This window comes from Danio rerio, chromosome 20, assembly GCF_049306965.1.
Source record: "Danio rerio strain Tuebingen ecotype United States chromosome 20, GRCz12tu, whole genome shotgun sequence".
Taxonomy (NCBI): Eukaryota; Metazoa; Chordata; class Actinopteri; order Cypriniformes; family Danionidae; genus Danio; species Danio rerio.
The window spans coordinates 47,042,501-47,057,670 of record NC_133195.1 but is presented as its reverse complement, the minus strand read 5'-3'; the positions used below and the strand labels follow the sequence as shown (position 1 = coordinate 47,057,670).

Genomic DNA, 15,170 nt, shown 5'->3' with positions numbered 1-15,170 from the left:
AATAAATTGACTAAGCCGAAAAGAAAATGAATGAATGAATGAATGAATAAAGATGCCAAAATATGTGAGGTACAGTTCCCAAATACAAAGAGCAAAATGAACTAACTTAAAATAACTTCAGTGACCCCTGATGAAGCGTTTTCGTATTGCGCTAAATATTACACTCCAGCTCAGAAGGCGGCGCTCACATGCCGCCATTACATTGACACATCCAATCAGATCGCTGCAAACGATCCAACTTATAAATATTAATGACGTTAAACCAGAAACGCTGCAACTTCATCACGAACGAATTAATATTCATGAGGTGGCTAGTGCAAGCAAGAGCAGCGTTACATGGAGAACAGCGAGCTAAAGATCCTACAAAAAGCGCATGAAGAGTTTAACAGTAAGAATTATAAACGAGCAGAGGAATTATACACACAGTTCATCGAGTCCTGTACCAAATCCAGGTATTACCGTCATTCTATTTGGTAGAAGACGTTACTAAACATTAGCACGGACACTGATAGCTTGAAGCTGAGCTAAACTTCATGTATCTTCACTAATAATAACGTTTTTGTGTATCTAGAGACTGTAATGGTCAAGATTTGGCCATCGCCTATAATAATCGAGGACAGGTGAAGTATCTCCGGGTGGATTTCTATGAAGCCATGGATGATTACACCTCTGCCATTCACATCAACAGACAGTTTGAAGTGCCACTTTATAACAGAGGATTGATACGTTACAGATTGGGTTGGTATAAGTTTAACCAATAACTTAGGCACTAGGTTTTAACACATTTTAGCTCAGTGCTGTAAATATTAACCTGTTTAAAGGGATAGTTCACCAAAAGGGGAAATTATGTCATCATTTACTCGCGTTTAATTGTTTCAAGCCTTTAAAGTAATATAGCAGTATTCTGTGCAAATTCTAAATAGGGAAATTATAGTAGCTATATTGATTACAAAGTACAACATTGTTACAGTCAATCAAATATTGCTGTTGTTTTATTCATTCATTATGCTTCGGCTTAGTCCCTTTATTCATCAGGGGTCACCACAGAGGAATGAACCACCAACTTATCCAGCGTATGTTATACACAGCAGATCCAGCTGAAGCTGCAACCCAGTATTAGGAAACATCCATAGACACTCATTCACACATATGCACTATGGTTTAGTTTATTCAATTTACCTATACTGCGTGTCTGTGGACTGTGGGGGAAACTGGAGCAACCCAAGCGAACTGGGGAGAACATGCAAACTCCACACAGAAATGCCTTGAACCAGTGACCTTTTTGCTGTGAGGCGACAGTGCTAACCACTGTCACCCGTTGTTACTTATTTCACCTTTAAATATATGTTGTTTTGAAGTCATACTTGCATGCTTTTCATACCGAATATTTAAGGTAGCATGGTAAACAATATAAGGAGCGCGTCACAAGTTTTCACTGAATTAATGTGCAAATATAAAACCAAATGTACTTCAATGTTATCGTTTTTTTTTTTGTTCTGTTGAACCCAAAGGAAGATATTTTTAAGAATGGTGGAAAGCTAATCATTGACTTCATTCATAATGGTTGCTGGTTTTCAGCATGCTTCAAATGATCTTCTTTTGTGTTCAAAGTACCGTAGTAAACAGTATAGCGACAATGTCACAAGTTGTCACTAAATAAATGTATGAATATAAAACTATCTTTACCTCAATTTTCTTTGTTCTGTTGAACCCAAAGGAAGATATTTTAAAGAAAGGTGAAAAACTAACCATTGACTTCATTAATAGTTTAAATGTCCTACTATAGTCAGAGGTTGCAGGTTTTCAGCTTGCTTCAAATTATTTTCTTTTGTGTTTAGGTTTATAAACAGAATCTAAGATATTTTTTACGAAATCCGAGAGCCCGTTTATCCATTTTATAGAAAGTGAAGTCTAGAAAAGGAACCAATAACATTGTCTAAACCAGGGGTGCACAAACTCAGTCCTGGAGGGCCGGTTTCCTGCAAAGTTTAGGTCAAACCCTAATCAGACACACCTGGGCTAGCTAATCAAGCTCTTACCAGGCTTTCTGGAAACATCCGTCCAGGTGTGTTGAGGCAAGTTGAAGCTAAAATCTAAAATCTGCAGGACAACGGTCCTCCAGTACCGAGTTTGGGCAGCCCTGTTCTAAGCATTCTGACTTCAGTATTTCAACTATAATCATATAAATCTCCAAGAACATTTTTGCGCACAAAATGTAAACCCCCAGTTAACTAATTTTGTGCATTTGCTAGTCTATTTAACTGATTATATTTGAAGTACATTACTTACATTAATCGATGCTGTAAAAGGAAACCTATGGAATTGAAAATCATATTAACCTTTCACCGGAAGCTCATCATTGGCTGAAAAACATTAGCTTTGCATATAGCCCATTACGGTCTATGGAGGATGAGAGAGCTTTGTAATTTTATCTAAAATAACTTAATTTGTTGTGAAGATGCGCGAAGGTCTTGCCGTTTGGAACAAAATGAGGGTGAGTAATAAATAAAGAATTTGAATTTTTGAGTTAACAAACCCTTTAAAGGTGTAGTTTACCTAAAAATTTAAATGTATATTTTTATGTATATTTTGTAACATTTCACCTGCCATAATAAAGATAGTGACTTTTTGTCTTCTACTTCTGTGGAACAATAAAAATGTTTATTAGGTTAAACCATGATTCTTAGTTATAATGAGTCAAAGCGTATAATGCATATTGAGAATCAAAAGACACGTACAGACAAAACTTAACATAATACTTCTGAATCGTGATCCAGACTGTTTGATGAAGCTGTGGATTTAAGGTAAATTATGTTTAGTTTCTTTCACAGGCTAATTATTTTTGTTAAAAAAAAAAACACACAATTTATGCTTTGAAGCCATGAGTATTAATTTTGTTTTGCCTGTTTGTTTGTTTTTGATCATAAAGGAGATGATCACTATTGACTTGAGAATCATGGGTACAACTAAAATCATTATATCCTCTACTGAAAAAAAGCATTATCACACATCCTGCATGGCCAGGGAGTAAATTCAGCAAATATAAATCTCTTTTAAGGAATAGTTCACTCAAAATTGAAAATCTACTCACCCTCAAGTTGTTTCAAATGTTTAAGAGTTTCTTTAAACTGTTTTGATGTTTTGAAGAAAGCTGAAAACTATTGACATCCATAGAAGGAAAAACAAATACTGTGGAGGTCAATGGTTAAAGGTTTCCAGCTTTCTACAAGATATCTTCTTTTCTGTTCAAGAGAAGTGAATTATCAAACTGTTTTGGATCCTGTTGAGTAAATCAGGGGTTCCCAAAATTTTCTCTCCGCAACCACCAAAAAAAAAAAAATAAATAATGCCACTGACTTGCCACCCCCAATATGCTCTGAGCTGTGTATAAATATAAAAAACTTCCATGCAACTGTGCACACATACCAATACAATCCATGTGTATTCTTTGTTTAATTTTTTTTTTAATGTATGCGAGCGCTGTAAATGTGCCAGAAAGTTTAACCTGGTGCCATAAAATCTGTTTGCTGCATCTGAGGGTAACAAGGGTCACAATCCAATAGAAAAAAATCTAAAGACTAAAACCATAAACTACAACTTTTATCTTCAATAGTTTATGGATAAAATATGGTAACATTAATTAGAAATCACCAAGCAACCCCGTCCTGCCTTCATTGTTCTGCGACCCCCACTTTGGGAACCACTGGAGTAAATGGTGACACAAATGTTGGTTTTGGGTGAACTATCCCTTTAAGAAGGTCCTACTTTATTTGGGACCTTTTTCCAGTAGTATCTGGATGCAGCCTTTACGATGCAAGCTGATATTGCATCACTCAGCAATGCAATGCAATGCACTTAATGAAGTGATTGACGTCACTGTGACTGGTAGGGTTAGGGGTGGGGTTAGGTGGGCGCATTATAAAGCTTGGGATGCAGCTCAGATTGCACTGCACCAGGTCTGCATCCAGATTTTCTCCTCTTTTCAGAGCATTCTGTCAGTCTGTAATGTTCCACTATGGGGCGCTGTTTGACTTCATTGTGACTGCATTGTGTTTTCTCCTAAGGCTTTTTCAAGGAGGCTGAAGGAGACTTTCGCAGAGTCCTGGAACTGAATCCTGATTTCAAAGATGCTAAAGAAAGTTTGAATCAGACACTTCTGGACAGAGAAGAAAAGGTGAAGAGAGGCTACTGAGAGCTTGTTTCTGAATTTTGACTGTTGATTGAACCTATGCTATGATTGAACCAACTCTGTGAGCATGTGATTGTGTATTTGTAAGTTTCATTCACACGTCTCCAAAACTTGCAGGTTTCAATACTCTTCTGATTAAAATGCATAAGTGTGCATTTCACCTTTGATTAATTGTTGATTTTAAATTGCATGTCGACTTGATATTTAAAAATGGAAATAGTTTCCCTTGCATTGTTTTAATTTAATGTACAGAAACAACAGTGTTAAAGTTATTGAAATGGACTCATGAACATGAATAAAAATGCATTTTTATTATTTAATACATCATCAAGGCATACCTTTTTTTCAATTCATCTTTATTTCTGTAGCACGTTTACAATTTAGATTGTCTCAAAGCAGCTTCACATAGAAGATTATAGTGAATTGAAACAGTGTTTTCAGAGTTTAAGTTCAGTTCAGTGTGGTTTAATATTCACTGCTGAAAGTCCAAACACTGAAGAACAAATCCAGTGATGCACAGCTTTACAAGTCCCAAACCAAGCAAGACAGTGGCGACAGCGGCAATTGGTGAAAGTGAAGGATAAAAAAAAAACTCAAGGAAAAACAAGCTCGGTTGGGCATGACCATTTCTCCTATGGCCAAACGTCTTGTGCAGAGCTGCAGTCTAGGCGCCGGAGGTTGGAGAACGCTTGACATCAGCAAAGACTCTGTCTCTGGAGTCTTACAGGAATCAGACTCATGCTCTCTACTTCTCCATGACCACCACAGAAGCTTCTCAGGATATGGGCTGGTATGGGAATATGGAAACCTTGAGATCATCTCTTCACAGGTCTTAGATCGCTTCAATGACTGCATAGTCTCTGGGGGCCTATATAGTGTATACTGCAGGGGTCACCCAACCCTGTTCCTGGGGAGCTACCTTCCTGCAGAATTCAGTCACAACTCTGATCAAACACACCTGAACTAATTAATAGTACCTAAAGCAGCACTTGATAATTACAAACAGGTGTGTTTGGTCAGGGTTGCAACTAAAATCTTCAGAAAGGTAGCTCTCCAGGAACAGGGTTGGTGACCTCTGATATACTGTATAAACGAGATGCAAAAAACATGCATGGAGCACATTCATGCATCATACCGCTTTGTGATGAGTGTATGTTTACTAAAAAGATAGGTCTTTAATCTAGTTTTGAACTGTGAGAGTGTTTCTGAGCCTCGGACATTATCAGGATTATCCAGAGTTTAGGAGCCATAAATGAGAAGGCTCGACCTTCTTTACTCGACTTTGCTATTCTTAAAGAGATCTTAAAGAGCAGGTTGTATTGTAGCGAGACAGAAGGTCAGTTAGATGAACAGGAGCTAGATTATTTAGAGCTTTATAGGTGAGAAGCAATATTTTAAATTCAATACGAAACTTAACAGGCAGCCAGTGTAAGGAGGATAAAATTGGGTGATATGATCTTATTTTCTAGAACTGGTAAGAACTCTCATTTTGAGCTAGCTGAAGTTTGTTAATAGAGGATGCTGGGCAGCCAGCGAACGGAGCATTACAGTAATCCAGTCTAGAAGTCATAATAAGACTTCATAATGCATCTGAGATGGATAGCATACTTCGTAACTTAATGATATTTCTCAGATGAAAGAAGGCAGTTTTTGTGACATGGAGTATATGATTTTCAAAAGTTAAATTGCTGTCTAATATGACACCTAGATCTTTTATACTAGAGCTAATGCTAACTTTGTATCCCTCTTATTCAGGGATGTCAAACTCGTTTCCTAAAGTGCCGGAGCCCTGCACAGTTTAGTTCCAACCCTAATTAAACACACCTGATCGAACTAATTGAGTCCTTCAGGCTTGTTTGAAACCTACAGGTAAGTGTGTTGAAGCAGGGTTGGAACTAAACTGCATTGCTACGGCCCTCCAGGAATTGAGTTTGACATCCCTGCTCTAATTGGAGGTGAAGTTGCGAGATCTGCTGTGTACAAGATTTAGGCCCAATAAGTAATAATTCTGTTTTGTCTGAGTTTAAGATAAGAAAATTGTTAGTCATCCAGTCTTTAAAATCTTTAATACACTCAGTTAGCTTAGACCACAGGTGTCAAACTCAGTTCCAAAAGGGCCGCAGCTCTGCACAGTTTAGTTCCAACCCTAACTAAACACACCTGATCAAACTAATTGAGTCCTTCAGGGCTTGTTTGAAACCTACAGGTAAGTGTGTTGGAGCAGGGTTGGAACTAAACTGCAGGGCTTTGGCCCTCCAGGAATTGAGTTTGACACCCCTGGCTTAGACAGTTCAGACATCTCATCAGGTTTAGTTAAAATATATAATTGAGCATCATCTGCATAGCAGTGAAAGCTGATCCCATGTCCCATGTATGTTGTAAACAGCAAACAACACAATCCTCTAGTCTGCTTTTTTTAATTAAATATTTTTTAATGTATGCCTTTCCACCTAAAAACATTCCGGGGTCATTTATTTCTAGCTATTTTTTTTTTAGCTGTAGAAAACAGCTTGTGATGCTTGAGATTGCAACACGGTACACACACACTGAACACACTTGATGTAAGCATTTTCATGGTTCTTTGTTTTACACAGTAATGTTGGTTTCTGAACACTTGTGCTTTGAAATGTGGAGAAAAAAAGTTTTCAGGTCCCTCAAAACCTTTTTTTTTTTTTTGCAAAAAAGCAGCCAAACTACATAGTGTAACTTTTGTAAAATATACCATTAAATCACCAATGATGCAACAATTTTTTTAAATAAACACATTCTTTAAAAGTGTATTTTGCTTGTAATTATGCTTTTTGTATACTGCTTTTGTTGCATTTTATAAGAGCTTTTATAGCATCTGGGTGTAGCTTGTCAGAATTAAACAAGACCATTTAATTATGTTTGTAGATAATAGCATATAAAACTAAAGAAAATCAAATATTTCTATCATTTTAGGGCCTGGAGTAGTTATTAAAAACATCTTTGAATTTGAAATAGTTTCTGTTGCTTTCAGAAACTTGCATGTAATCCAATGATCTTTAGGAATTCTCCCTCTGAATGCTGCTCATGATTATTAACTCATGACACCTGGTGTTTAGTTGCTGATTGGCATCACCTGTGCACAAGATCCCTTTTATACCGTTCCTTTCAAACGGCGTTTCATACACTGCTTTGAGCTGTTGTAGCTTGAAGGGTTTAAATTGTGGTGGTTTCTATAACATTTGACCACCTGGAAACAGAAGGGCCTGTTATTTGAGCAAGGATGTCATGGCTTCTTGGGATTTGGTGAGTTAAATTTTTTTGTATATGGGGTTTTGTTTATCTTGCTTGTTACTCATTAGTATTTCTTCCTTTCAGTACTCTATGGCTGTTGATGGTTGTGGTTTTGTCCCAAAAGTTCGTTGAACAACAAGTGAAAAATTTTGATTTGGTGGCAGCACAGAATTTTAACCAAAGTATGTTCTTGTATATTCCTCTGAATCTATTGGTTCTTCCTGTTGTCTCCATTTACTTACTTCTATTTTACTATTTCCCCAGGAACAGGCCTGAGGACTGAATGTCTGGGAAGTTATATGAAGCTAACCATAGACAAGTCTATAGCTTTCGGAAACCAGGTTGAGATTGATGTTGTCAGTAAGTGTCTCTTTAACACCGTAATAGCCAATGCTGGAAATCTGGTTATTTGCATCCTCTTAACTGACTTTCTCCCCATTTTTCTCCTTCAGATGGATCCCAAATTGAACCTCTAACCCCAGCCCTGGCTGCAAAATGTGGTTTTAGTGTAGACTCTGATCCTTGGGGTAACCACAGAATTTTTGCATCTATTCTTAACTGTTTTGCAGGCGATGAGGTAACTGGCTCTCTGACTTTGCAAACTACTGTTATCCTTCCTTATTTGTTAACTCTGTAATTTTAATTCAGGATGATACAGTCATGGAGGTTGACATGCGTGTCCGGGTACGTGGTCGTAATAACATGCAGAGCGACGTTTATCCAGTGACTAAATCCTGTACCTACGACCGATGGGCTTCTCGGGAAATCCTTTGCGAACGCAATTATATGGAGGTAAAGGCTTGGGTTGTTTGCCACTTGACATGAAAGGTGATCTTTTGGATGTTTAAAGATTTCATTAATGACTGATTTCTTCTGTAGGTCTCTGTTAATCGAATGCCAGAGGAGATTACAGCTTTGCGTAGGCAAAAGCCTAAACTGGCCAGAGCATTTTCATCTAATCAGTGGGCCGGCACGGTTTCTGAGGTATGGAGGTTCAAGGCTTTAATTTGAATCCACTTGGCACATTTCATTTTATCCAGTGTCTGCTTCCCAGGCCATTACATCCAAATACAACATCTGGAGGATGGTGTTTTTCACGCCTGAACAAAAAGCCATGGTTTTGGAGGATGCCTTAAAGGCAGGACATGGAATAACAACTACCAGGTCTCGATTGGCCATCCGAACTGGTTATGATATGCCAGAGACTTATGTGGAGAATGTAAGTACTAGAATCTTAAAGCTTGCTTTGGTAGGTTTCTTTTAGCTAATATTGCAACTGCTGTAACAGGTAAGTGGAGTGCCGATGAAGATCATCAAGGTGACCACCTACTTCAAGAAACAGTGGTCCGTAACCATGTTGGATACTGTTGCCGCATGTCCAATTGGTAGGTGTGCTTTGCTCCAATTCCTTTTTACAGAATTTCTAAGAATGAAGTGGAAAAAAGGCACTTAAATTACCATGTCCTATGGTGTGACATAACCTGAGCTAAAATAATACTTAACCATGACTTGTTGGACCATTTAATTTCAATAAATGGGGGTGTAATGCAAAAGGGGACTTTTTGGGCCTACTAAAATGTTGTAAATTCCCATTTTTAACTGGTGAATGTTGAGGGCTTCGTTCACATGATCTTAAATGGGTCAATTTAAAAAAATAAAATAAATACATTTTAAATTACTAATTTGTCAGTGCAAAACCTAAACTGGGTTGCAGTTAAATTTATCCATAAGCCATAGTACTTTTGACTGGTAAACCCTGAAGTTCTGGCTTTGACAAGGCTAAACCGTTTCTTCGTATGCAGGTGGGCTTTCTTTCACTGATGAAATGATCACCTGGTCTTTCCCCTGGAAAAATCACTTATTGGGTACATCTGACATCATTATCCATGAGATGTTAATGGGAATAGATGGAAGGCTTATTGACTCTGCGCACATGGCTGCTAGAGGCTTCATCTTAACGAGGAATGATGATTTCATTGTAATGAAATTGCCTATCGGTGGACCAGATGGCTACACCAAGGTTTGTTTTCTCATGAGTTTAGCCTTTTTTTAAAGCTGTGGTCACACTGGGCTTTTCCTCCCATAGACCTTCATCCTTATGCACATGAATGCGTCAGACCGGAAATGCAGGGTCATGCGTCAAGTTTCGCAGATTGCTGCGGTGCAAAGTTCAAGCTTGGTGAACTGCTAACTGCGAAATCGCATCGCTTGACTGCGCCAGACCAATCGAGGATCAAAACATGACCTCTCTGGACAGAATTTTAAAACATGGAGAAATCGCTTTATTTTAGTTTTTTTTTTATAAATGGCTAAGTTTGTTTAATCCTGCCCCTTTCGCAGTGGTGTATAACAGAATTTTGCACAAACTCTAGTGTGACCGTAGCTTAACTCTTGAGCCCAAGCTAATGGTTCTGTTTTTGTAGAGCGGTGTTGTGGAAAACCTGTACCACACCAGATATGTCATCGAGCCAATGTTGGAGTTGCTGTGGAGTGAGGGAGGCATGGATTCAACTAGATACAGGGTACTCTTCCCTGTCAAGACCCCTCTTATGCCTAGACCACTCCAGCTTGTTGACCGTGAGTTGTTGACTCTGACATTTACAAGTAGGGCTGCTCCGTATTTCTCAAATGACATAAAATTTATTGCAGTTTTAGTAATTTCACCAAGTGACTTAAATGGTTACATTAGGTAAATGTAGCTTTATTTTGATTAACTAGTATCTTGTAAGTGAGTGAAAGCATAGCTAAATAAAATGGAGCAAAGTTTAATAGCCATTGACTTGTTTTCAGGGCAATAAAACAATAGTGGGTACAGAAATTGAATGCATAATTAAGAATTGTTTCTACATGCATTAAACTTTATTGATGCTCCTTAACCACAAATGTTTACATTGAGTATCAATGCTGAAACCTAATGTGCATCCCTAATTACAATTGTAGCAGTTTTCCAGTCTTACTGCATGTTCTTGCCCATATGTTCTTCAATAGTTTAATGCAGGGCTGTCCAAACTCTGTCCTGGAGGGCCGGTGTCCTGCATATTTTTGCTCCAACCCCAATTAAACACCTGAACTAGCTAATTAAGCTCTTTCTAGGTATACTACAAACGTCCAGGGAGGAGTGTTGAAGGAAATTGGAGCTAAACTATGCAGGACACTGGCCCTCCAGCATGAGTTTGGACACCCCTGGTTTAATGGCATTTGATGCTAGTTTATGAAGTCTTTTCTTGGTTTGATTACTTTGTTTGTCTTGTAGTCACTGTGGTGGAACAAAGGATATTTGATGTGGTCTTGGGTCCATTTCTTCATGATGTTGAGTTGGTAAACATCACCTTTTCCGGGGTTGTCCTCACTGTGATGGAGGCCAATGCAAGGGGCTTCAACATACAGGATCAAGTCTTCCAAAATGGCTCCAAATCATTTCGACTTAATGTCCCTTTCACTGATACATTGGTTGTGAGAACTGTAAGTGTTAATCATTGACTTAATATGTGGGGCTGTTTTGTTGCTTCTCACTGAACCATTTAATTGCAGCAAACTGATCTGCTGGCTACGACGTATACTCTTCCAATCATCTACGGTTTTATGATTGTTCCTGAATACGTTGCATTCTCCTATGTCACATCTGTTCAAGTAACCTTTCAAGATATCGGTAAGTGTTTGCACATAAAACTCTGTATTTTAATGTAGGGAGTTCTCAACTAACTGCCATTCCCCATCCAGTTCTCCCAACTGTGACTGGATCCTGTGATAAAGAGCAGTTCTACATCACCATATCTAATGGAAATCTTGGCGTTGACTACAACATCATGCTGGGTACACGTGATCTCAATCAAGAACTGAGAGCAGAGTATGGCATTAGAGACAATGGCACTCACTTGACCTTGGCGGTGCCTTTCCTGTCTCTTGATGTTGCATTTGAGGTATGACTTTGCTTTTTGCCTCTTTCTGTATTTCTTGTTGCTCTTAAATGTTGTTGTCTTTGCAGTTGATGTACTCTACATCCTTGAGGGCACGGGTTGATGTGTTGGTATGGGAGCCTGTCAGTAAAAGGAGCTTAAGTGACTTTTCCCTGGCTTGCAATTTTCCAATGACTATGACCGGTATGTCTTAGTATTGTTAATTTGAAATCAAGACCAACAAAAGCTTTTACTTTGCATGACATTTTATCCAAATGTTTTCTCCCCCAGAGTGTTTCAGCAATGGCTCGATATCAGCCCTTGCAGTGAAGGTAGAATCAGTACCTCAGCTTGTCCCCAAGAACCTCAGACTACAGGATCCCTCATGCAGGCCTAAATTCAGCAATGACCGATTTGCCTACTTCTCTTTTGACGCAAACAGTTGTGGAACCACTAGAACGGTATTGAGACATTACATTTGAATGGTTTAAGGGTGTCTGAATTTAGGACATTAAAACTAGGTCTGCACGCATACTATATTTTAGGACCCAAGACTTGCTGAATTTTTTTTTTTTTTTTATTCTCCCCCCCCAATCCTTTATTGAGCCAACCAATAGGGATCCAATCCATCAATTTCCTAACCACTTGCTAAAGATTTAAAGTTCTGTGTATTTTTTATAGCTACCTAATAAGGATATGGACTTAGACCAGTATAAATAGTGTTGGTTGCTAGCATAAGATCAGTGCTCTACAGGTGGTTTGTCAAGCCCACCTGTGAGGCACATTCAGTTTAGGCTAGTCATGTCCATCACTGGTTAATTATGGAAGAGATGAAGGTTTTGTTCATGGGTAGTTTAAGTAAATGAGTTGAGACCTGGGTGTAAATGAGTTGAGACTAATATGGCTAAAACTAAATTGAGTTTCAAACTAATTGAGGAGCATGTGATATGTATGATCAATGCTGGTCTCATCTGCAACCCTTGGTAAGCCCTTCAAATTCATTTCTAACTCTTATAAATGGCCCTTCTAGCTTCTGTTTAGCTGTATTAAGACCATTATTAATAACTTGTCTTAACTCTGATCTTTGCATTTGTCTCATTTAGTTTTATGATGGAGTCATGATGTATCAGAATGAAATCACTTCGGGTGACGGACTACAGGTTTTCCAACAAGCAAACAAAGAACTAGCTAGTCCTTCTCCAGATTATCGGTGAGATGCAATATTATTGGTGTGTCATGCTTGCTATATATATATTGAGGCCTAACATGCTCTTTCTTGTTTGTTAGAGTGACTGTGTCCTGCTTTTACACGCTAAATGAAACCCAGATGATTTCGTTTACCTCACAACCGCTGGTTAGGGCCCCTATGGTGGAGACTGGTTATGGGGAGCTACATGTTGTGATGAGGCTTGCTCTGGGTATGTTGGAATTAATTTGACTTATAACTGACAAACCAAGCTAATCTTTACTTATCAAGCTCCACATTAACTAGCAGTCTCCAAAAGGTTTGGTTCTCTGGCCCTAGACCTCACGGTAAACATACACAACTAAATAGTCTTCCAGTAGTTCATAAACTAAAAATTTTCAATCTATTGGATGTAAACTGTCATGTGGGTTTTATTTTTATTTTTTTTTATTCCCCCCCCCCCTTCTCTCCTAGTCTAATTTGGACAAATGTTTGACAACTGACTCCTTACTCTCTCCACCCAGATGGTTCTTATAGTAACTTCTATGCAGAGGAGGATTACCCGGTCACACGTTACCTAAGAAGTCCTCTATTCTTTGAGGTGATGCTGCTTCAGTCCACTGATCCTCGGATAGAGCTTGTCTTGGAGAACTGTTGGGCTACTGTGAATGAAGGCCGTGAATCCACTCCAAGATGGGATCTGATTGTAGATGGGCAAGTATTTGCACTTGGGTTTATTTTGGTTTTTATTTTTATTTTTTTATATTAAATAAAAAGGGGGCTGTTTACATTTTTGGTTTAGGCAATCTTTGCATCTTGCCTTCTCAATGCAACACTAGCTTCATTATTAATAATACATTAATCATCCCAGTGTCCAATGAAAAGTTTCTATTGCCATAACTTCCAGTTTGTTCAGCATTTACATCCTTTTTTACCAGCTGTGTGAATCTGGGTGACACTCGGAGGACCCATTTCCACTCTGTGACTCCTGAAATGGCTCAGTACCCAACTCATGTGAAGCACTTTGAAATCAAGATGTTCACTTTTATGAAGGACAGCGTCGTCTCCCAAGATCAGGTAAATGGCTCTTGAAATGGCTGACCTGTGCATTTAGGCTGCATCACTGACGTGTTCTGTCCCCTCAGATTTTTGTGCACTGTGATGCTGTGCTCTGCGCTGTCAATCAGGCTGATGGAATCTGCCAGAGACAGTGCCCTTCTCCCAATCCTTTAAACTCCAGAAACAAAGGTTTGCCCTTCACTCTTGTTGCTACACTAAACATTTTATTTGTAAAGGCTCTACATTTGCAGCATTGTTTAAATTCAAGTTTGTGGAATTTTAATGGGTTTTTCCTCTTCTGTTCCTCACCAGTTCGCAGAGATGTGGCTAATGACCGGTTCCAAAGAACATTGCTGTCATCAGGAAAAATCCACCTCTCGAGCTCTTAGTTTTCGGTTCATCTTAATAAAGTGTTCAAGTCTTAAATCTGTCCTGCAGTTTTTGTGTAATGAGTTTCTATATGGTATTAAGTGGTTCCCCTCCACTTAATCCAAGTTTATCTGATCAATCTAAATCTTGCAGAAAAGGAGTTACACATGTTAACCCCTGCTTACTTGGTGTTCTCAAATTACTTAATCCCTTTTGTATTCAATTTGGCAGTTTGCTAACTTTAAGTCTAATCAAAGCTTGTTTTATTTCTTGTTAGAACTTGCTGTAAAGGCAGATGCTTAAACTCTAAACCTGTGTTGTAACGAATGGATATGTATAACATCTAAACTAACTTATGATGAACAGATTTATTTTAAACTGGCTTTAAGCTCAAATCTAGTCACTAAAATGTTAAATTAGTAGCTGGAACAGGATTGCATCTATCAAATATAGCTTTAATTTTTTTTTTGCAAACCAGAAACAAACAATAAAAAAAAAACATAACATCACAATGGCTTAATTTTATATACATTTATAAATCAAATTTAATTTGCATGGTGCAGCCATTTGTTGAGGAACAAACACTATTCATACAAAACTCAAACCTAGAGTGGTATGGGGTGACGTTGTATTGCACTTCTACAGTTTTGATAATTTTTGACATTTACAGACTTTTCAGATGTTTACAAGTTATGCTGGAATGTTTTTGATGTATGCATGGGGGTCTTGTCTTAAATTAACATTGGGTTGGTCTAAAATTATCTTGAACTGGTATTTTACTATGTTTGTTTGTTAAGTTAGCCAATCAGGCTGACCCCCATCCAGTCACTAATACTCCATCAAAATGGTCAAGTTTAACTATTTACCAATATGGGTTTCTTTATTTTGTTTTCTATATTCACAATTTATTAGTAGTTGACATTTTGCCATGGATCAAAACAGTTTACTGTTAAACACCCTTTGTTTTAGGAACATTATGAACTTTTTTTTAATTTTGCCCTCCCCCATCCACTTAATGTTGACTTGTATATATTTTAACTGGCATAATCCTTAGAATTTAGCTTTGTGAAAGTCTGAAACTTAAACCATAATGCTCAAAAAGAATTTGACAACCCTGTTATAGTGCTATCTTATGGCATTTGGAATAAAGCATGAGTATGTCAAAGCTGTATGCTCGGTATAGGGCAATATTTGGCTTGCAAATGCAGAA

At 38.1% G+C, this 15,170-nt stretch overlaps 2 protein-coding genes across 2 annotated transcripts; both read left to right on the top strand.

Moving 5' to 3' along the window:
* The first annotated feature begins 298 nt into the window (after positions 1–298).
* Positions 299–4,261, top strand: ttc32 (tetratricopeptide repeat domain 32). Its single transcript, NM_001025520.1, has 3 exons — positions 299–452; positions 572–738; positions 4,065–4,261. The coding sequence occupies exons 1-3, from the start codon at positions 337–339 to the stop codon at positions 4,190–4,192; spliced, it is 411 nt and encodes a 136-aa protein (NP_001020691.1). The 5' UTR covers positions 299–336; the 3' UTR covers positions 4,193–4,261.
* A 3,077-nt stretch (positions 4,262–7,338) lies between these two features.
* zpax1 (zona pellucida protein AX 1) lies at positions 7,339–14,017 on the top strand. The gene is made up of 21 exons (NM_212718.2): positions 7,339–7,462; positions 7,535–7,632; positions 7,715–7,810; positions 7,903–8,027; positions 8,099–8,242; positions 8,330–8,434; positions 8,505–8,669; positions 8,739–8,835; positions 9,253–9,470; positions 9,874–10,027; positions 10,704–10,912; positions 10,982–11,099; positions 11,171–11,370; positions 11,436–11,550; positions 11,638–11,807; positions 12,450–12,556; positions 12,634–12,764; positions 13,057–13,246; positions 13,471–13,609; positions 13,678–13,780; positions 13,904–14,017. Exons 1-21 carry the CDS (start codon positions 7,440–7,442, stop codon positions 13,978–13,980), a joined length of 2,784 nt encoding a protein of 927 aa, NP_997883.2. The 5' UTR covers positions 7,339–7,439; the 3' UTR covers positions 13,981–14,017.
* The last annotated feature ends 1,153 nt before the right edge of the window (positions 14,018–15,170 follow it).